Source organism: Castanea sativa, chromosome 6 (assembly GCF_040712315.1).
Source record: "Castanea sativa cultivar Marrone di Chiusa Pesio chromosome 6, ASM4071231v1".
Classification (NCBI taxonomy): Eukaryota; Viridiplantae; Streptophyta; class Magnoliopsida; order Fagales; family Fagaceae; genus Castanea; species Castanea sativa.
In genome coordinates this window covers 1,437,353-1,460,076 of record NC_134018.1, presented here as the reverse complement: position 1 = coordinate 1,460,076, position 22,724 = coordinate 1,437,353, and the positions used below count along the sequence as shown (strand labels likewise).

At 35.1% G+C, this 22,724-nt stretch overlaps 1 protein-coding gene across 1 annotated transcript; it reads left to right on the top strand.

Annotated features, from left to right (window-relative positions):
- Positions 1 to 11,338: 11,338 nt before the first annotated feature.
- LOC142639152 (enhancer of mRNA-decapping protein 4-like) lies at positions 11,339 to 22,475 on the top strand. The gene is made up of 12 exons (XM_075813271.1): positions 11,339 to 12,314; positions 13,739 to 13,788; positions 13,863 to 14,019; positions 14,164 to 14,382; positions 14,642 to 14,770; positions 14,914 to 16,497; positions 18,364 to 18,720; positions 18,796 to 18,915; positions 19,024 to 19,194; positions 20,240 to 20,404; positions 20,557 to 20,679; positions 21,943 to 22,475. Exons 1-12 carry the CDS (start codon positions 11,472 to 11,474, stop codon positions 22,249 to 22,251), a joined length of 4,227 nt encoding a protein of 1,408 aa, XP_075669386.1. The 5' UTR covers positions 11,339 to 11,471; the 3' UTR covers positions 22,252 to 22,475.
- Positions 22,476 to 22,724: the final 249 nt, after the last annotated feature.

Below are 22,724 nucleotides of genomic sequence, written 5' to 3'. Positions count from 1 at the left end.
CCTCTGAACTAGCTTTTGAAGAACAACACAAAAATGCATTTTGAACAAAAACTTAAAGCACGAAAGTACAAAAACACTTTCAAAAACATATAAAATACTCAAAAATCTTTTTGGGTTTGATCGACAAGCAATTGAGCATACACATCACATTTGATCATGTACAATTACACTAATGAAATAAGCATTCATTGAACAAAGTCTTGTGTGTTGTGTGTGAGAATCAAATGTGGAATAGTCTTTAATCTAGAGTGAAGCTTCAATGATAAGTTCAATCAAGTCATACACAACTAGTACTAAATCAAGTGAACTATCTCAATTATAGAAATGAACATATATGATCTCCCACAAAAAAATGATTACATAACTTTGAAACTTTGAAACTTTTCATTTGGCTTCTTTACAAATCATAACATTTGATCATTTTTTAACAAATACATCTTAGTTTGAGATTGATGCCAGAAATTTTTGATATTTCAACTTTGTGAATGAGCCTTTGGCTTTTTGAAGCACCATACATTTTGATACAAGTCACTTTCCTTTTTTCCTAATCAAATATTAGTATATGCGACGGCTTTTGTAGCTCAATATCTCTTTTCGAGATTTAACATTTGCTGAGCTCTTTAAGCAAAAACATAAAAATGTGGGATAAGATACAAGCACAAGTCTATGCATGTATCAAGACTAACAAGACTATTGACTAATCATTCATGACATTCTTGAAGATCGATTTACAACAATCACACATAGATTTCAAGATTTTTTTCACAAAATAGATGTGCATACAAAACAAGCTAAGCTCGTAAATGCACTACGTCATTAGTACGAAAGTACTAGGCCAAACTCACATGAGATATACACAACATAAACAATCAAACTTTTTGAAGATTTTTCAATTTTTATGAGTTTTTGAATTTTTTTTTAACACACTCAAAAACATAATAGGAAAAGTAAGATCAACAAAAACAAGAACAAAAAGCAACTAGAAAAAAACATGTTATGAATCGGAAGTAATGACACAAGAAGATTTTGCATGACATGATGCATGAACCTATAATCCTAAACATCGAAAGAATTAAATCATGGGCATAAGAAATAATCGTGCATGGGTACCCTTCTTCACCCACACTTTTCGAGTGTTTTGGGTGAAAGCCTTGGATGGAGGTGTATGACCAACATAGCTTTCCAACCTTGGAGTGAAGCTAGCAAGGCATAGAGAGATGTTCTTTAGCATTTCCATGACGTCTCCAATTAGATGTCCTTCATTTTCTCTCTTAGATTTTGTTCCCTTTGGTCTCTTCTTTGAACTTTCTTGGCCACGCATGGAATCAGCTTTCTTGAGTGCATGAGGCTTGAAATAGTTGGGTCTTGTGTGCCCTTGAACGCCACAATGATGACACACATGCATAACTTGAGGCCTCCTCTGAGTTTTGGGTAATGACTTTCCTTTATCTTTTGGTCTTACACCAATGGTTCTCTTCTCAGCAGGAGAGTCTCAGTCTCAGGTATCACTTCTTTAAGTTTCTCAATACTCTTGGATGATACGAACCTCACTTCCTTCTTTGGTTTGCTGCTGGAGCTTCCTTTTCCGGTATAACTCAAGCCGGTCTTGTCATGTGAGGATTTTTGTGAGGACAACACACTATCAAGTTTCTTGGTGAAGATACGCTCAACTTTGACATTAGCTTGGATTATTTCAAGCTCTAGAAACTTGATCTTAGAGTAAGTTTCAACCAGCTCTCCCTTAAGTCCTTCTACTTCACATTTTGCCTCTTTAACTTGCACAAGAGTACACTTATGCTCTTCTTCAATCTTCTTCATCTTTCTCACAACATGGTTTGCAATCTTGACATATTTTCCACCATCTTTTAGCAAGGAATCATATGCTTCTTGAAGGCTACTCTTACCTTCAGTTTGGCATATATCTTCATCTTCCGATTTTTCAACTTCCTCACCCTCAGAATGCTCACCAAGTTCATTTACCAAATTGCTCAAATCATCTTTAGATTCAACAGAGGTAATTGTCATGAAAGCCTTATAGTTCCCGTCACTGTCACACTTTTCTTCCGTGTCTGAATTTGAGCTTTCGGAATCGCTAAGAGTAGTGGCAAACACCTTAACCTTCCCTCTCAAGTAGTTGGGACATTCGTTCTTGATGTGTCCATGACCGTTGCATTCAAAGCACACAACTCCTTGGGGGATTGAGAGTCTTTCCCATCTTTCTTCTTGAACTCCTTCCTACCACCTTTGGATGATGAAAACTTTCCTTCGCTGAAAGACTTCCCACCGTCCTTCATCTTCAGAAATTTTCAAAATTTTTTTGCAAGGAATGCTATTTCTTTCTCCACATTATCTTCTTCAGAAGAGTCGTCCATTCTCTCATTGATGGTTTTGAGTGCAAATGATTTGCTTGGCTTGTAAGAAGGCAGTCTAAGTTCATATGTTTGGAGAGATCCAATTAGCTCTTGAATCTTGATCTTATCCAAATCTTTGCTTTCTTCTATAGCAGTAACCTTCACACGGTAGCTCTCCGGTAAGGACCTCAAAATCTTTCTCACCACCTTAGCTTCCTCAATCTTTTCACTGAGATTGAGCTTGGCAATCACGATTTCGTTGAGCTTCCCATAGAATGAATCAAATGACTCATCGTCACTCATCTTGAGTTCTTCAAATCGAGTGGTAAGCATTTGGAGTTTTGTGTCCTTCATTTTCTTGGTACCTTCATAGGTAGTCTCAAGAATCATCCAAACTTCCTTGGCAGTCTTCACATGCGATATCCTGTAAAATTCATCAGTAGACACACCACAAAAGATAGCGTTAATTGCTTTGCTATTGGCATTTGCCAAAGCAAGAGCTACTTTGTCCCATTCGGACTTGGCTGTTATGGGTTTAACATACCCATTCTCAACGGAATCCCATACGGACTCATCTATAGCGTTAATTGCTTTGCTATTGGCATTTGCCAAAGCAAGAGCTACTTTGTCCCATTCGGACTTGGCTGTTATGGGTTTAACATACCCATTCTCAACGGAATCCCATACGGACTCATCTATAGAACAAAGGAATGCCTTCATACGAACTTTCCAAAAAGCATAGTTGCTTCCATCAAAGAATGGTGGAGCGTTGAGAGATTGTGACCAATCCATCACAAAAGGGGTCTTGGATTGCACTTAGGTAATGAAACCACAACAAGTGCACCCACTCTGATACCAATTAAAAGCTCAAATTTATGTTAAAAACACAAAAGCTGTTTAGACCCTACTCTAACTTAAACTAAGTGCGGAATAGAGTAAATGCGAGTGAACAAACAATACAACTACTCTAAGCTATATTCAACAAATCACAGTAGTAAAATGAAATCTAAAAGAGTAGGGAAGAGAGATGCAAACACAATATAACACTCCAATGTGTTATCAAAGAGAAAACCGAAGAACTCGACGAAAAACCTCTTTGCCGCCCTCCAAGCGGTAAATCGATCCACTAGACAATAAGTTGGGACACACGAATAGTAAAAGACCCTCCAAGCCTAGTCTATCCAGTGCACCTAAACCCTCCAAGCTCCTACTCCAACAAGACTTTTCAAAATCGTGTCTTGTCTAGCTTTCCAGATCCCGGAATTTCGCCCGATTGCATCCGTCAAAGCTTGGCCAAGGCTTGGCTTCCTCCAATGCTTCCTAGTAGCACCAAAACCTCATTGGACACTCAGTATGGGTGTGGTAAATGTTTGGGCTATCAATCTCTCAAGGATTTGGAAATAGAGAGGTAGGAGTAGAGAAAAACCACAATGGATGGTGTAGAGAATTGTGGGTACGACAATCTCACCCTCTCAAGGGTTTGAGGCTAGAGTTTTCTCTCTGAAAAGTTCTCTATTTAATATATGGGTAATGATGATATATATAGTGTGTATGAGGATGTAGTGGAGCAGAGAGGACAAAATAGCAGAACAGACTGTTTCGCAGGTATCTCGCAGGAAGACTTTACTCGTGAGATACTCGCGAAAACCAGCTGTCACCATCTGTCAGGACTCTTCGCATTCCAGTCATGTGCTGGGCACATGCTTCACTTTGCGGGATGGCTAGTCGCGAGCTACTCGCGAAAACTCCTTTTGTCTTCAAAAGATACCTTGAGTCTTCACACTCTCTCTCTCACACACAACCTTTACAAATAAATCTCACATAAAATACAGGGTACAAAAGATTGAACAAAATTACAATCAAATTTAGCACGAAATTAAAGCCAACACAAAATAGTTGTAAATTACAACTTTACCGAATCCGTCACACATAGAAGTAATATAAAGAAAAAAAAATAAAAGGAAAATCTTAATAATAAAGGTACTAAAACAAACATTACAACTATCAAAAATATTGTAGCTCATGAAATTGTCGACTCTATGTTACGAGGAGATCCTGGGCTTTGAACCCTCAAACATTACTACTAATATTAGTACATTACATTTAATAATAAAAATATTAGAAACAAGTAATGAAAACCCAGAACATAGCATACTCAAACTCAAGGAATCAAACTTACATCATTATCTTTTAGATACCGTCATCTTCTTCATCATAATAAAATATTCCATGTCAAACCATTGGTTATGTTGTCAAAACTGGTCGTTGACGTTGCGGTATTGGAAGTTCTGACAAATGCATTTGCTACCTCTAATTCCTGGTCAACTTCACATGCATTCGCACAACATGCAGCTCCTTTGCCAGCACTGAACACTCGGACTCGATGAGGGGTTTGTGTGTGGGGGTTTTGAGGGAGGAGATTGGGAAAGGCGGGGAATATGTAACAGCTCGGAGAGAATGAACCAAACTGGACCGAAATGTACCAAATCTCGTGAGCTTTTGCACCAAAGAGGAAAATACTTTTTTTACTCAACCTCCCGTCTTATATCATCAACATTGCGGCCAAGCCAAATCATGCAAAGCACGTACCACTTTTTTGGACTCATTTTGAGGATCAGACTGAGGATGGCATGGTGTACTCAAATTCTGCTGAGACTAAGACATTCTTATCAAAGGAATCTAAAATTTCAATCTTATAGTGGAAGAGGGATACATAGCATGAATTTCAACATCTCAGAGACGGTGATCTCCTCCAGCAAAAGATTGTGCGGAACAAGAATGAAGCAATTGAATAAATTTCAGGATAGAGCAGGCCAAAATGAGGGTAAACCCAGTTTTAATTTTGTTTTGGAGTACTTGTTATTCTGCAGCCAGTTTAAATTCATTGATTTTATATAGAAGAATAGACCAAGTTGAGGTTAACCCCTTTGTAATTCACCTTCATATGTGTTCTTTTGGGAATTTTATCTGAGCTAGTGGATAGTTTTTGTTGCTATTTGATAGAATTAGGGAACACCAAATTTGTTGGAAAAGCACAGTATTTTACTGACTTCTTTGATGGAGTACCTAATAAAGTAGACTAAAAAATAAGATATTATTGTAGTTTTTTCTGACACTCCAATCAATTTTTGTAGTCAGAATTGATATTTGACATAGAAAGAACTGAGTTCATAAATGTGGTGTATATGAAAATATTTATTTTCTAGCTGTTATTGTTAAGACTATGATTTTTCCCACATGATTGCAAAACCAAATTAGAGATTTTGGATTGTTATCTGGATTGTGCATTGGGGTTATACCATAGTCAATAGTCTTGCTAGGAAGAAAGAATTTAAAAGAAAAAAGAAAGGGTAAAAGAAAAAGAAAGACAGAAAACTTAGAAAGTATTGGATTGGATTGGTTTGGTGCCACTTAACTTTCCAGGGTAAAAGAAATAGAGGACAGGGTGTTTGTACAGTGTCAGTGAATTTGGATAACTATGTCGAATGTTCAGGCACTACAAACAAATTTTCTTGGTGACAAGAGAGTAATTTTAGCATCAATTCTGTTCTCTGATGCAAAAGTTTGACAAAATGGAAAAGAAGTATTTGACAACTGTTCAGTAAATATTGCTAAAGAAATATTTGATTTACAAGAATTATGTGCATTTAATTCTTGGAATAAATTTTCTGGATGGTATATTGCCTATGACTATTACTGCACACTTTCATACTGGAAGTTTTGTTAGTTGGGAGTAGAGGGGAAGGGCAAAGTGTTTTCAGCAGAGGAACCTCTCTAATATCCTGTTGATAAGTTCATTGATGGGGTACAATTTGTTGGTTAATGATGATGGAGAATTAACTGATCTACCAAAATGTGTCAATAAGTGACAGCCTTTTTTTTATTTCTGCTTCTATATTGGTGGCATGGTTTGTATTTGTTCGACACTTACTTGTACTTGTTATATCGGCACTATATTTGGGAGTTTATAAAAGAATGGAATAAATGAAATATTGAAATTGATGGATCATAAAAGAATATAAAGGGAATGAAAATGAATATAATGTATTTTATCTATATAATATGTTTGAGAAACTATAAAAGAAATAAATATATAATTTTACTATCATGGCAGTTCATGAGTCTTGAGCAGAGAGAAATAAATTACAAAATAAATATAGAATTTGTTGCTATAGTTGCAGTTCAGGTGTGAGATGCTTGGAGTTTGAGAGGCAACTCACTATCACCAGCACTGTCAGCATATATGCACATCCTACTCTTACAGCACATGTTTGTAGTCTTATATAGGAAAATAAAGGAGTAGATGTCTTAGTTATTAAGAGAAATGTGTAATCTCTATCAGAAAGAAAATGCTATGACGTTATCTCCACTTGTTGTTTGTGTGCGGTGTTGGCTTCAAAGGAAAGCAAAATTCAGTGAATTTTGAAAAAAAAGATATCTATCATTGCCCTCTTTTTAGTTTAGATAATGAAGTGCCTTTTGTCCGTCTTTTGAATAGAAAATATGTTCTGCTTTTATTACATCTAGAAGGGGAATTAAAATAGTACATGATAGACAATGGGACTATATTATTTTAAACGAAATGGTAAAAAAATAGGACATTTGATGTTGGGTGTATTGTAAAATGAGTTATTAAAATTGATAAAGTGGCTTTTTAATATGCTAAATGCTAAAAATTTTACAAGTTTTAATGGGAATGCTCTAAGAGTCTGTTTTGATACTGCTTATTTTGCTAAAACTGAAAACTTATTGCTGAAAATACTGTAGATAAAGGTAAAAGTTAGTTGAAATAATACAATAGGCTCATGAATAGTACCAAAAAGTGAAGTGAGGTTCATGAATAATAGCAAAAATAAGCTGAATAGAAAAATAATTTTAATTTTTCATTCTTATCCAAACGCACGCTAAATCCAAATTCACAAATTTTTTCACAAAAATTTTAATCTTATATGAGAATCAATAACAACTTGACAATTAATGATGAAATTTGTTGTTAAGATATCGAGTATCAAACATGCAGTATTACTCACGTATAAGATTATCAGCTTTCTACCCTACAAAATCCCTTTTATTTGTTAATGATGATGAATATTTTCCATTGTTTCTTTGCATTGCCTGGATTTGTTTTGCTTTTGTTCTTTAACTATTGATTCTTGCCACCACTAACAAAATTTAAAATAAAATAATGCATTTGATACGAGACAAGGAATCATGTGATACCTTAAAACTTTTGTCTCTTTAGGACTTTAGAAACCAAAACTTACCACACAAGTTCTCAAAGATAAATGAGCTTGAAAGAGACCTCCAACACTTCCACTAATAGCTTTTTACCAAGCAAATCCAACCAATAAATAATCAAGGAGAAAAGTGAGAGATGATGGAAAAGTGAGAGGATAGAAAATATAAAGAGGATGGAAAAGTGGGAAGATAAAAAAGTTTTTAGTTTTCCTCATTTGTATTTGGTTGAGAGAATGGAAAAGTGGAGCGATGAAAAACTTTTTGGTTTGGTTGAAAATATAGTTTGTATAAATTTACCATCATGTCCGTCTTATACTTTTTAAAAAAATTATGTATAGATGAATGTTGACATTTCAAAAAATAGCATAAGAAATCATCAAAAAGCGTTTTCTTAAAAAATAATAAAAATTAAAATTAAAAAAAAAGAAAAAAAGAAGAAGAACCCACCATGTCCTAAAGAAAGAAAAAATAAATAAATAAATAAACAAAAAGCCAGCGTTACCAAAGAAAGGAAAAGTCAAAAGAAAAAAAAAAAAAAAAAAGAAAGGAAAGGAAAGAGGATAATGTGGAGATGTGTTGTGTAAAGATAAAAGTATTTGTGTAATTTACAACTCATATCATCTTTTCTTTTTAGTTTTCCTTCCAAATTGGGAGGACAAAATTTTGTGGGTTTGGAGGAAAAATTTTCCACACTGTTTTATTTCCCTTTTGTTTTTTCTCCTGAACCAAACAAGGGAAATTTCTATTTTCTACCCTATTTTTTTCTCCTTCTTTTCCATCCTCCTTGTTTTCATCCCCAACCAAACGGGCCTTATGGTTTTTGTAGCATTAGCCATTGTCCATTCAACAACATTTGAGCAATTGAAATGATACATAGAAGTTTAACAACCAATGCCAGTCATAAGAATTTGGAAAAGTAAAATTCTTAGTTTATATTGTTAGTACAATGTAAATCTATAATTACCCATTAGAAAAAATTTTACTTAAATTTAGAGCCTATCCCATTTATTCTATTAATATTTCTGGTTTTCAAATGAAAATTTTGAGAAACAAACACACAAAATAATAATTTAGTAATTTAAAAAAAATGATAATATAGTGATTTTACTATCAAGTTCTATGTGACCATTGATTTATAAAATAAATTATAAAATTTTTTATTGGTAACAGAAAAAAAAAAAAAGTAAATCAAAGAAATATGTGATTTTTTAAATTAGTTTACCATTAATTTATTATAAAACAAAGAAGAAACACACGACACTACACGTAGAAAAATTCTTTCCGCACTGCAACAAATCAGTATGGGCCTATGGCTATCCACTTTTTCTTTTTCTTTTTGTTTTCAATATTATATAGTCGACAGTGTAGATCAACATCCCACTTAATTATATTTCATCTGCGAAGTAAGAGATCTTAAATCCAAGGTAATTCATATTCATTTTATATATTTTTTAAAGTAACATTTCATTTACCCCTCTAACAAAAAATTACAATATAACTAGTCATTGATCACACAATAATTACATATTGACCACTGATGTCATAGCTCGAACTAACTAGAGGATCTAAATTGTTTGAAGAGAGAAAACTGGACTCGACTGGTTAGTTAACTCTGAAACGTCTGAATACAAATATATTTTAGTATACTTTCAACAAAAAACAATCAACAAAGAGTTAAATAAACTAATTTCAAATGCACACTAGTATTAAGATTGAACACAGAGTCTAGATCACTCTTCATTATAAAAACCTTCAGTTACACCACTAATAATTACAAACATAATGGGAGCTATACCCATTACATAAGAGCATTTACCACCATGATGTAAGATGCATGAAAACAAGGAAATGACCCTTAACAAAATACTAAGAACAACTCCATATAAGGAAGAGCTACAACTAGGTTTAGGTATGAGCCCACAATAATAATTAGTAAGTAATCTTCTCCCATTCTTATATTTTATGACTTAAACATTAGAGCTGTTTAGGCCAATACCAGATCAATACCGCTCTATGATTCTTCTATTGTTGGCTGACATCTCCTAGAACTATCCATTGCCCATTGCATTAACGATTTTAATATATCCCAAATTTATTCATCTCTTTCTTCTAATTACTTAAAAAAATAAAAAACTAAAATCCTATTATGAACAATTCAATTTACATACTCGCTTTATCCCAATTTGTGAGTTCTCTATTCCATTTTAGGATGTCTCAAAATGAAGTCCTCTCTCTAAATTGGTAAATAAAATTTCTATCTTACCCCTTATTTTATTCAAAAGTCAATGCCATTCATTTTCTATAATTTAAATTAATGAGGGTAGTTTGGAAAATTTTTACCTTTTTAACAAAAGAACAATGCATTAAATGACGTTTTCTTAAAAAAATTTGATTTTCTAAACAAGACTAACAATTTGGGATGAAGAGAGTATATGTCAAGGAAATCCTTCAAACAAAAAAAAAAAGTAATTTTTCCCTAATATATATTATAATCATTCCTGGTTTTACTATTATAATCTAATTTTGTGGTTTATACTTAACTATCTTAGTATATTTTCATAAGATATTTTTTTTTTTTTTTTGTCTAAGTAGCAAAATAGCAAGTAAATGATTGAAGGATATAATATTTATTATTTTTCCTTCGTTCATTTAGATAGAAAGAAAAATACCAGCTCATGAATAAAGCTTAGCTGAATTGTTTTTCAAAACAAAGTTAGTAAAAAATAAAAGAAGCAAATAGTAAATAAAATTATTTATTATCTTATATTATATTATTGTAATTTAAATTGGTTTGACTTTTGCCTATTTAAAATCTAATATACATAAAAATGTAATCCAATCATCCAAATTATATAAAAAAAATTAATAGATCAAAGAAAAAAAATTATAATAAAAAATATGATAATATTGGAATTTAAAAACACAAAAATATATAATGATTCATTGTTATTGTCTCAAATTATTATAATTTAAAATGATCTGAGTTTTGCCAATCTAAAATCTATTATACATAAATATAAAGTATATATATAACATTAAGATTCCATCATCCAAATTATATATTTAAAAAATCATAATAGATCAAAAGAAAGAAAGAAAAAAACTCAAATTATTATTAAAAAAAAATGAAAATATTGAAATTTAATATAAATATTAAAACACAAAACTCTATAATTATTAATTTTAATAATAATTCTATTATTGTACTATATATATATATATATATATATATATATATATAATAACACATCTTTTTTTATTTTTTTAAAACATTTTTGATAAGCAAAAAAAAAAAAAAATGAAGACCCTATTAGCATTGTTATTGTCTCATATTATTATAATTTAAAATAATTTGAGTTTTGCCAATCTAAAATCTATTATGCATAAATATAAAGTATATATAACATTAAAACCCCATCATCCAAATTATATATTTAAAAAATAATAATAGATCAAAAGAAAGAAAAAAAAAACTCAAAATTATTATAAAAAATATGAAAATATTGAAATTTAATTAAAACAAAAAACTCTATAATTATTAATTTTAATAATAATTTTATTATTGTACTATATATATATAAATAATAACACATCTTTTTTTTTTAAACATTATATTTTTTTGACAATCAAAAAAAAAAAAGGAGGCCCTATTAGGATTACTATTACTAGTATTTATATAATTTTTTTTTTTTTTTTTGGGTAGAAACTTAATTTCATATCATTTCACCTCTTTCTTTCTCTCCATAATTTTTTCCCCTAAATTTTGGTCTCTTCCAAGTCCCCACTTCTTCTTCACTCCCAAGTCTTCTTTTTCTGCAAAAAAGCCCTGGTTTTCTTCTCAGATCTCACAACACCATCTCTCTCTCTCTCTCTCTCTCTTCCATGGCTTCCTCTGCTAATCCAAACCCTCATCAGATCCAACAACAACAACCCATCACTCCTTTTGACATGCAAACCTTCTTCAATTCCATCCCTCAATCTCAAACCCCAACTTCTCCTTTCCCTCCTCCCTACTCCTTCCCTCCCCAATCCTCACCGTTTCACCACCATCAACAACAACAACAGCAACCCCAACAACAACAACAACAACAACCCCAACAACAACAACAACACATGCCTTATCACCATCACCATCCTCAATTCCTCCAAAACCAAAACAACCCTTTACTACACTCCCAGCGCTCTCTCTCCTACCCAACTCCTCCTCTCCAACCCCCAATCACCACCTCCTCCACCCCAATTTCTCCAAACCCCAACTCGGGCGGCGCCCGTCTCATGGCCTTGTTGGGCAACATCCCTTCTCCTCCTTCCAATCACGACCCCCCGCCGCAGCCGCAGCCGCCTCAGCCGCAGCATCACACTACCCCTCCTCCTACTCCATCTCCTGCCATGATGGGTATCACTCTGCCGCCGCCGCTGCCACTCCACACTGCCGGGTCGGGGCCCGGCCCCATCATCCGGATGCCCAGCAGTAAGCTCCCCAAGGGCCGGCATTTGGTGGGCGAATACGTGGTGTATGATGTCGACGTTAGGCTCCAAGGGGAGTCCCCCCCGCAGCAGTTGGAAGTTACTCCCATTACCAAGTATCAGTCCGATCCTCAGCTCGTCGTGGGGCGGCAGATTGCGGTGAATAAGGCGTACATTTGTTATGGATTGAGGCAGGGGAATATCCGGGTTCTTAACATTAATACCGCCTTGCGGTCTTTGCTTCGAGGACACACTCAGGTTTAGCTTTTAACTTCCATTGCTGGCACTGGATTTGAATTGGTTATTTAGTTAGTTACTAATGGATTTTTTTGTTGGGTTTGATTCATTAGTGATTGATTGTACTTGTACTTGTATTGGCATTGATTTTAGTTAGTTGTAATGATATTTTGTTAGTGAGAGATTATGGTTGCTTGGACATATTAGTGCTTATTGATTGGATACTTGTATTGGCATTGATTTAGTTTGTGTTGCAATTTAGTAGAGTTAGTGATATGTTTTAGTTGTATTGGATTGATTTTGTTAGTTATGAATGGCGTTTTGTTTGGATTATATTTGCTTGGATGGAAATTAGTTTGTGTTGCAATTAGTTAGTTAGGAATGGTTTTTTTTTTTTTTTGTATGTTTTATGACACGGCTTGGTTAGTGAGTAATTGGGTGCTTGGTGTAAACACTACATTGCAGCCTTTGTTTCTAGGCCACAGTCAGTTTAAATTCAATAGTGACTTAGTTGTTTGGATTGATTTGGTTCCCATTGCAATTTAGTTAGTTATGAATGGCTTTTTCTTTGTTTTATAATAAAACCTATGTGTGGTTTGGTTGGTGAGTTATTGGTTTGAAGTTGTGTGGAACAAATGGTTCGTAACTTTGGGTGATGTAGTTTATTTTTAGATAGTGATAAGTTACAATTGGTTGTTGATCTTGGAAGAATCGTTTAAGGCCAATTGCGCTTTCTTGAGAAGTTGGGCAGGCAATCAGTAGAGGGTGTCCATAGTTAGCTGAAGAATTATTCAGATGTGAGAATATCCACACAAAAAAAATGATAAGTAAATGATTTTATTCTGAAAAAAACTATCTCGTGAAAAATAGAAAACACAAGATAGCCTAAAGAATTGCATTTACTGTCACTAAGACATAGGACAGTCAACTATTCATAATATAATATAAGAAAAGAAGTCGTATCTGCAGTCCCAAAACTTCCACATCTTCAAAAGTTCTGTAATTCCACCCCCACCACAAATCCACATTAGAGACAAAGGAGCTAAATTCCACACAGCAGAAGAATGTTTACTAAACCAACATATCTCCACAGTGCATAACCCAGAAATATATATGTTGTAAGATGAAATTTGAGAATTTTTAATAGACAGTCTTTATCATAATAAAGACTCCCAAATGTATGTTATATGTGAGTTTGTTCGTCTTGCTTTGTCTAGGTTTTTGGTACCTGATGATATTGGCTATTGCTTTCTTTAAAATTGAAGTTTCATATTTTTTTTTTAACTGGCATTCTTCTGGGTTACAACTTACAATTTTGTTTATCTTAACTCTTGTTTGTGTTATTTGCTTTCTGCTGATGCTTATTCTAAAGGCCGAGTGATGAAAGTACTTTTTTTTTATTACTTTATTCTTCTACGAATCTGAGTGATGTCTTGTTTTCTCAGAGGGTCACAGACATGGCTTTCTTTGCTGAGGATGTTCACCTTTTGGCTAGGTAGCTTTCATATCATCATTCATAATTCCCATTCTTCAAGTTATATGGGTTTGCGGTAACGTGTTTTTGTGCAGTGTTGGCGTAGATGGACGAGTTTATGTGTGGAGGATTTCTGAAGGTCCAGATGAAGAAGATAAGCCTCAAATAACAGGAAAAGCGGTTGTTGCTGTTCAATTTATAGGAGAGGAGGGAGCTGCGCATCCACGAGTTTGTTGGCACTGCCACAAACAAGTAATGAATTCTTTTTTAAATCATCTTTTATACAAGAGTTTGCAGCTTATAATTATATTTCTTTCACTGGTTACTCCTCTCAGCTGTGAAGTTGCGCTTGATTATGTTGCTTATGAGTTATGACTAATACACACTTCTATGCAGGAAATTTTGGTAGTTGGGATTGGAAGACGTATTCTGAGAATTGATACTACAAAAGTTGGGAAGGGTGAAGTGTATTCGGCAGAGGAACCTCTCAAATGTCCTGTTGATAAGGTCATTGATGGGGTCCAATTAGTTGGTAATCATGATGGAGAAGTAACTGACCTATCGATGTGCCAATGGATGACAACCCGTTTAGTTTCTGCTTCTGTTGATGGCACGGTTTGTATTTATCTACTTCTTTGCTGGTTTCCTTACTTCAAAGGTTTATGTAACTGTTTGTTTTCAAAGTTTTACTAAAATGACTGTCAGTTTTTGGATTCCATACATCCAGTGTGATGTTTCTTGCCATTATTAACTTAGCAATATATGTACATGGGTGTGTAGTCACTCATGCAGTACCTAATGTATATTCTTTATGATCAATAAAACAAAAGATGCTCATGGTTTTTCTTTGAAAATAATGTATGTTGTGCAACAGATAAAGATCTGGGAAGATCGCAAGTTTGCACCACTTGTAGTATTAAGACCATATGATGGCCAGCCTGTTTGTTCGGCGACATTTTTAACTGCTCCTCATCGGCCAGATCACATCATACTTATCACAGCGGTATATAAGCTTGTTGTTAAGTTCTTTATTTTGTTCAATCTAATTCACTGTGGTGCTGGTTGTTAGATCGCCAGTTCTGATATATTTAGGCATTTGGCCTCCAATAGTGCCTGTTTATTGAATTGTATAAAACCTGTTTACAGGGCCCACTAAATCGAGAAGTGAAAATTTGGTCCTCAGCAAGCGATGAAGGCTGGCTACTGCCGAGTGAATCTGAGTCATGGAAGTGTACACAGACATTGGAATTGAAGAGTTCAGCTGAACCTCGAGTTGAGGAGGCATTCTTCAATCAAGTTGTGGCATTGTCTCAAGCAGGCATTCTCTTGCTTGCAAATGCTAAGAAGAATGCGATATATGCTGTACACTTGGACTATGGTCCTAATCCAGCAGCAACATGCATGGATTACATGAAAGAGTCTACGGTCACTATGCCAATTTTGAGTTTTACCGGGACGAGTGATATATTATCTCATGGCGAACATATTATTCAGGTTTATTGTGTCCAGACACAGGCTATTCAGCAATATGCCTTGGACTTAGCCCAGTGCTTGCCACCACCACTGGAGAACATGGGGTTAGAAAAATCAGATTCAAATAATTCACGTGAGGCAACTAGTGTTGAAGGATTTGTGACTTTGGACCCATCTGGAAGTAAACCTACTGAGATGCTGTCGTTTACTGGTTCAATACCCAAACCAACTATACAAGTAAGTAGCTCTGAGACTGCAACTGCAGTGAGGTATACTGTAAGCTCTGGTTCGGCTGAGGCAGCCACTTCAAAAGAAATTAACAGTTTAAGTACTGAATCTAAAGCACTGGCACCCGTAACTAGTGATGTTGATAATGTTTATGTCACATCACCACCTCTTCCTTTGACTCCTAGGTTGCCTAGAGAGCTCTCTGGTTATAGGAGTCCAACAAGTAGCTTTGAGCCACCTTCACTCAGCATGCCTGTTGGAGACCAAACAGTTAATGATTATTCAGTTGACAGGCAAGTGGACACCATTCATGCAAACATGTCTGATGTGTCTTCGTTGGATGATGATTCTAGTGTGCTTAATCCTCGTATCGTGTTCAAACAACCAACTCACCTGGTAACTCCCTCCGAATTGAAAGGAAATTCATCCTCTGCAACTACTAGTGTTCTTGATGGCAAGAATGAGGGTGAGGCAAGTATACAGGACGTGATTGTCAGCAGTGATGCCACTAATGCTGAAGTGGAGGTGAAAGTAGTTGGTGAAACAAGATCTATGCAAAATGCTGAATTTGGCCCCCAAGGAGATCCTCAAAATCTTTTGTCAGAAAACAAGGAAAAATACTTTTGCTCCCAGGCTTCAGATCTTGGTTTTGAGATGGCCCGAGAATGCTCTGCTTTATCAGCAGAAACTTATATTGTAGAGGAAGCTCGGCAAGTTGGTGTTAATGAAATAGAAGCACTGGCCCAACCTTCTAATGCTGATGAGGATGAAGTCCAAGGCTCCACAAAGGATTTCTCTGGGAAGGTTTCTGAGTCATCTACATCCACAACAGTACCACAGTTGTCCACACCTAATGCAAAAGGGAAAAAGCAGAAGGGAAAAAGTTCTCAAGCATCAGGTCCATCTTCCCCATCTCCAAGTGTTTTCAATTCGACAGATTCTACAATCGAAACAAGCGGAAATACAAGTCTCCCCTCTACAGAAGCTGCTTTTTCTCAAATTTTGTCCATGCAGGAGATGCTCAATCAGGTTAGCATGGTCAAATACATATCCCTCTCTACATGCATTACGTTATGTCCTATTATTTTCTGCTTATTGTTTTTACATGATCTGAAGAGTGGTCATATATGGTAATTGAAATCACAGTGAAGTGGTCACATTTAAGCATTTCTCATCATGTGTTTGTGTTTTAAGAGTTTATATATTATGTCATTTATATATTCACTAAGTTTTGATGGTAGGTAAGACCCTTTTTTTTTTTTTTTTTCTCTGGGTCTTCAATAAGAACCTGGGGCTTACCTATCTAAAAAAAAAAAGTGAGACTCAGCACTTACGTGGCCATGGACAACTCCTTTGTCATTAATGAAATTGGAGGGTGGCATTCATCATGGAATCTTGGGAATGTCCTGCAATCTATTCATGGCATATACCTTAATATTGTTATTTTATTATAAATTCCTTTCCAAAGTAAATGAGTAATGCTACTGTCATTTCAGTCCTTCTATAGTCTTTGGTGATATGCTTTTGAAATTTGGGGTTCTTGGCCCTAAGTGCCGAATGGCACATTAGGTTAGAGCCCAGAGTGCTGTACAGCGCTTAGGCCCAGGATTGGCAATCCCAGCTCCAATTGTCTCCGGTCTTGCGTGGTGGTTCCCTCTCACTCCCATGCAGGTGGTTCAAGCTTGGGATGACAAATAAGACCTCAGATTGTAGAGATTCTAAGGTTACACAGGCTTAGATTGAGTTAGTTGTTAGTAGGGTAAGATAGAGTAGTTAGTTACAATCCCTAGCATGCTAATCACATTTAACATGTGTTAATCTGAAAAACACATGCTGGAATTATTGGTTGCACTGGGGGAATAATAGAACCAATAAGATGAGGCCATGTGGGAAAATAATAGATTTCTCATTTGATTTTCAGCTAATATACTCCCTGTGTACTTGTTGAATTTTTTCTAGTAAAATTTATTACTTAAAAAAAAGGATTAGCTCTTTTTGCAGTCCATTTGTAGTGTCCTTAGTGGCTGTAACGGGCTGCCAGCATGTAACAACCTTGCCGCAGCCAAGTACTGAAGTATGACAGCTTGGAGCAGGCAATTTACTACTTGTTAATGTCCAGCAAGTTTAGTCATTAGTTCTTCCTTATGATCAGCAATAGTGCTTATGTTGTATGATATTTAGTTCCTTTTACTTGTAACAGAAAGTTGGCTAAAAGATTGTTAGTGATAAGTACAATAGCCTATCAGTTAGTCAGAGGAGTTTGTTAGGCTCTAGCCAATCACATGGCAGGTTCTCGTAACTAACTTCCTTGCCAATTCCTTCTCTTAACTCATACATACATTTAAATTATTAACTCCATCAACCATCAATCTTCCACATACTATTCCAAAGCCCTACTGCAATACCATCAATCCCTAAAACATTTTCCTTCGAGAACCCATCCTAAATTACATCCACACTTGCTGCCCTAGCCTTGGCTGACCCTCTCATGATCTAAATCCCACATCCAAGCCCTCCAAACTATCGACTACTCACATCCACACTTCCGCATTCAACCATAAACCATACCCAAAATCCAAGAAACCCAAGTCACTCATTGTTCCCATTCAAGATTCTACTTGAATTTCCTGAAGAACGTTTAGACCATTAACATTTGGTTCTTATTAAGCATGGGTTGAGAATCAGATACTGGTACAATTGTTCATTTTGACTCTGAAATTGGCAACATACCAGGAATAATTTGGTGAGCAGAAAAAGTTATTATGCTTCTGCATCTTTTATGGTGCTCTTTCATTAATATTACATGCTTAGCCTGTCTGCTCTCTACTCATCCATCTTTAATTGTCATTTTCCTTTTTCTTTTCTTTTCCCCCCCTTCTTTTCCATTTCATGCAGCTCGTGGCAATGCAAAAAGAAACGCAGAAGCAGATGACAACAATGATATCCGTTCCAGTTAGCAAAGAATGTAAAAAACTTGAGACAAATCTAGGGCGGAGTATGGAGAAAGCTGTCAAGGCCAATACCGATGCTTTGTGGGCTCGTCTCCAGGAAGAGAATGCCAAAAATGAGAAGTTATCACGGGACCGAACACAGCAAGTGACAAGTTTAATGAATAACTTTATGAAAGACATGCCAGTTATGTTAGAAAAAGCGGTGAAGAAGGAAATGGCTGCAGTAGGACCAGCTGTAGTTCGCTCAGTCACTCCAGCTATTGATAAAACAATATCTTCAGCTATTGCAGAGTCTTTTCAGGTTAGAATCTTCAAGATCTTGCTCTTCTATTAGTTTGTTATTGTGGCAGGGTGTAATGGGTGCTTTGTGTTGTAGAGAGGAGCGGGTGATAAGGCCATCAATCAATTGGAGAAATCTGTTAATGCAAAAATTGAAGCTACTGTTGCTAGGCAAATCCAAGCACAGTTTCAAACTTCTGGCAAACAGGCTCTTCAGGTAATTATAAGTTTGACTTGACATAGTTTAAATGATCTATTGATTAAGACAATGTATAAATAGGGGAATTTTATTCTAATGGCACGAGCAATCTATCTTTTATTGCAGGATTCTTTAAAATCAAGTTTCGAAACGTCAATTATCCCTGCCTTTGAGATGTCATCTAAAACCATGTTTGAGCAAATAGATGCTACATTTCACAAAGGAATGGTGGAACATACAAATGCAGCGAGGCAGCACTTGGAATCTACCCATTCTCCATTGGCACTTGCTCTTAGGGTGTGTATAAATGTTTCATATCACATAAATCATTAGAAAGCGGGTCTCAATCTATTGTGCTTTTTATTTAATGAATGTTTATCCCTTTCCTCTTATGGTCATGAATTTAAACCTTACGGTTTTCAATTTAGACAATTACGTTGGCTTGTGTAGGAAATGTAATATGCAACATATGTTTATTTGCTGTTGAAAACATTTCACCATTGGTTACATTAGATTGCTTTGAACTGGCTGCGCTATAATATCAGCTGTTCATCACTGCACATCTATAAATAATAGGGTCATTTATATGGAGTGCTTTTCATATGTATTTCTATATTAAATCTTGAATGACTTTTAACATTTTTACTCCTATTTGCTCCCAACAGTATCCATTTTTCGTTTGAAGCCATGTCCCAATATTTGGATTCTTAAACTTCTGTTTGTTTGAGATGATATGAAAAAATAATTCAGTACAGTGACAGTATGGTAGGTGAGTGATGACTGTTGGAAAATAGTGGGTATATATAGGGTTAAACAGACAGTGGACTGTTTCTGGTCAATTCGTATTGAATGACAGTGTTTGGTCAGATGAAAATATTTTGGGGTTGGTTCTGCTTATACTTTTTTGATGTTTCTGCCTTGGGAGAAAGAAAAAAAGTTTCATTATGCAAGTTCTCATTTGTTTGTTGGCATCCATGTACTTCCCTGATACACTCATATCTTGCTATTCTCTTGATTGGAATTAAATGCACCTCTTATGGTTCTCAATTTTTTAATATTAGCCTGTTTTCTTTTATAATTAATCTTGTGTATTGCTTGGTTCAGATACTTTTTTTGCTTTATTTTCTTAATATTTTATTGTTTGGTTCAGACATTTGGGTCTTATGCATGGCGTGAATGGTAATGCTACACCTTTTATGTAGTTATTGTAGGCTCTGAGTAATTGAAGATAAAGCTGTTGGACACGTTAACTGCCCTTGCCTGTCTGTTACTTAGTTTGCATCTATATACACTCTCTGTTTGTATTTTCATCTGATTTTGAAATTTTTATGTAACTATGCAGGATGCGATTAATTCAGCATCAACAGTTACTCAAACTTTAGGTGGAGAATTGCTCGAGGGTCAGAGAAAGCTTCTATCTCTTGCAGCTGCAGGAGCAAACCCAAGTGCAGTAAATCCCTTGGTTTCCCAGCTGAGCAATGGACCTTTGGGTGGTCTCCATGAGAAGGTCTGCACTGTTTTCTTAATTTCGTGCTGATTTTTCAAACCCATAATGTGAAGATCAATATGTGGTTATCAAATGTCTTTTTTGTTTTTTTTTTCCCTATACAAGTTTCAGTTGGCTATACTGACTAGAAGCACTCTCAATATGTGTATTAGGTTGAGGTGCCTGATCCAACAAAGGAGCTATCAAGATTGGTATCAGAGCACAAATATGAGGAGGCCTTCACTGCTGCCCTACAAAGAAGTGATGTGTCTATTGTATCCTGGTTATGTTCTCAGGTGTGCTATTTAGCCAAGAAAAAATAACTCATAATATGCATTAGATATATTTTGTACTCAAAATTGTTAACAGATTAAAAGTCTCTAGTTGCATCATCATCAACTCATTTACTCTTTCATTAATTGTATTCAATCTAATTGGGAATAAGGCTTAGTTATTTTCCCTCCTTTTGACAAGTAATCAATTCATGATAGAAAAAAGGGTGTCACTTTCCTATTTTGCATTATAATCTTTAATTACTTATAATAAAAAAAGAACTAATTTACTTTCCCAAGTTATCTGGAGTTCCACCAAAGTTGAGGGTTGAAATCTACTGTCACTTTGGTCATCCCTGTTATTTTTATTTTATTTATCCTTTTCGGGGTTGGGAAGCAACAGAAAAAGTAGGAAGAGAGGAAGGAGGGGGGGGGGGGGGGGTGGATCTGGTTTGGAATTGGATGAAATCTTCTACTTTAAATTTATGTATTGTTCTTGAAATTATATAAAACTAGTGTATAATCCGTGCATATGCATGGTACAATTAAAAACGACATAATTACACATATATGGATTCAAATTATACATTGTTTAAGTCGTAGATGTATATACATGAGTTTTTACTCTTTTTTTCTTCTTTATTTATTTATTTATTTTTAATTTTATTTTTTGGAGATACACAAGTTTACTCTTTTTTATTGGGTTTTTTTTTTTTATGGTTTATTTATATTAGACTTTTCGTCTTTTGCACAACATTAACTCACCTAGAAATTAAAAAATATATATAGATAGACACGTGGCGCAAAATTAAGCTACAATTAGAATCCAATTTGAAATCTCTAGGAGGGAGCTTCCCAGACATATGCACTTACATTAGGCTAGACTAGAATTTCTATATTGTATATAAAAAAATGAAAAAAAGAAAAGAAAAAAGAATCCAATTTGAAATCTAATTGGATTTTTTCTCAGCTTTACCTATTAATATATATGTGTGTATATATATATATATATAGATTCTACTGGTTTGTTAACAATGGGAGTTACATATAACCAAATTGGATTGTCTTCTATGTGCTTCCCTGTTGCACAATTTTAGTAATATTCTACAAAGAAAGGCCTTAGTTCTACTATGTAATTGCTTCGCTTTTTTTTTTGGTTCTGTATCATATCTTTTCCATTTCCAAACATGCTGCTGGTACTTAATTTTAACTTCTTAAATGAACTCTTGATAGATAGATAGAAACCATTGCTAAAGTTTGTCTTTCTGCTCCTTTTTACTCTTTCAGGTTGATCTACGTGGGATCTTGTCAATGGTTCCTCTCCCTTTGAGCCAAGGAGTACTGCTTTCACTTTTACAGCAGTTAGCCTGTGATATCAGTAATGATACAACCCGAAAACTTGGTTGGATGACAGAAGTTGCTAATGCAATAATACCAGCAGACCCATTGATTGCAGTGCATGTGCGGCCCATCTTTGATCAAGTCTACAAGATACTGAACCATCAACGTGGCTTGCCTACAGTTACCGGCGCTGAGCTCTCAAGTATCCGTCTTCTCATGCATGTCATCAACTCAATGCTGATGACCTGTAAATGACTTTAACCTTCTCCACACCATTGTGCAAACACATGAGCTAGACCTTTTCAATGTATTGGCGAATTTGTACAAATCTCACTGGGAAGGGTCCCAACAGTATAGGGTAAAATTGTCCTTAGAATATGTGAAATAGGCTAGTTTCTTCAGGTTCATATTTTGATTTCGTTTTCTTTCCCTGTCAAAAGGTTTTTCCGCTGAAATGAAATTTTGCATTTTCTGTACCATCCTTATCTCTTTTCCCTGGTCAAATTGCATTATGGAGTGTTTTTTTTTTTTTTGCATTATGGAGTGTTTATTTGTAAACATCTTCACTTTCTTTTTGGAATGAGATTTACTTTCTAATCAAAACACATGAAGCTCAGTTTTAACGGTTCTGGCAGGTGGAGTCAAGTATCCGTGGTTTACTTTCCAAGGATAGGTCTAAAGGGCCCTGCTTTGGTGAGGTTCTATTTCATCTCAGAAAAACACGGGTA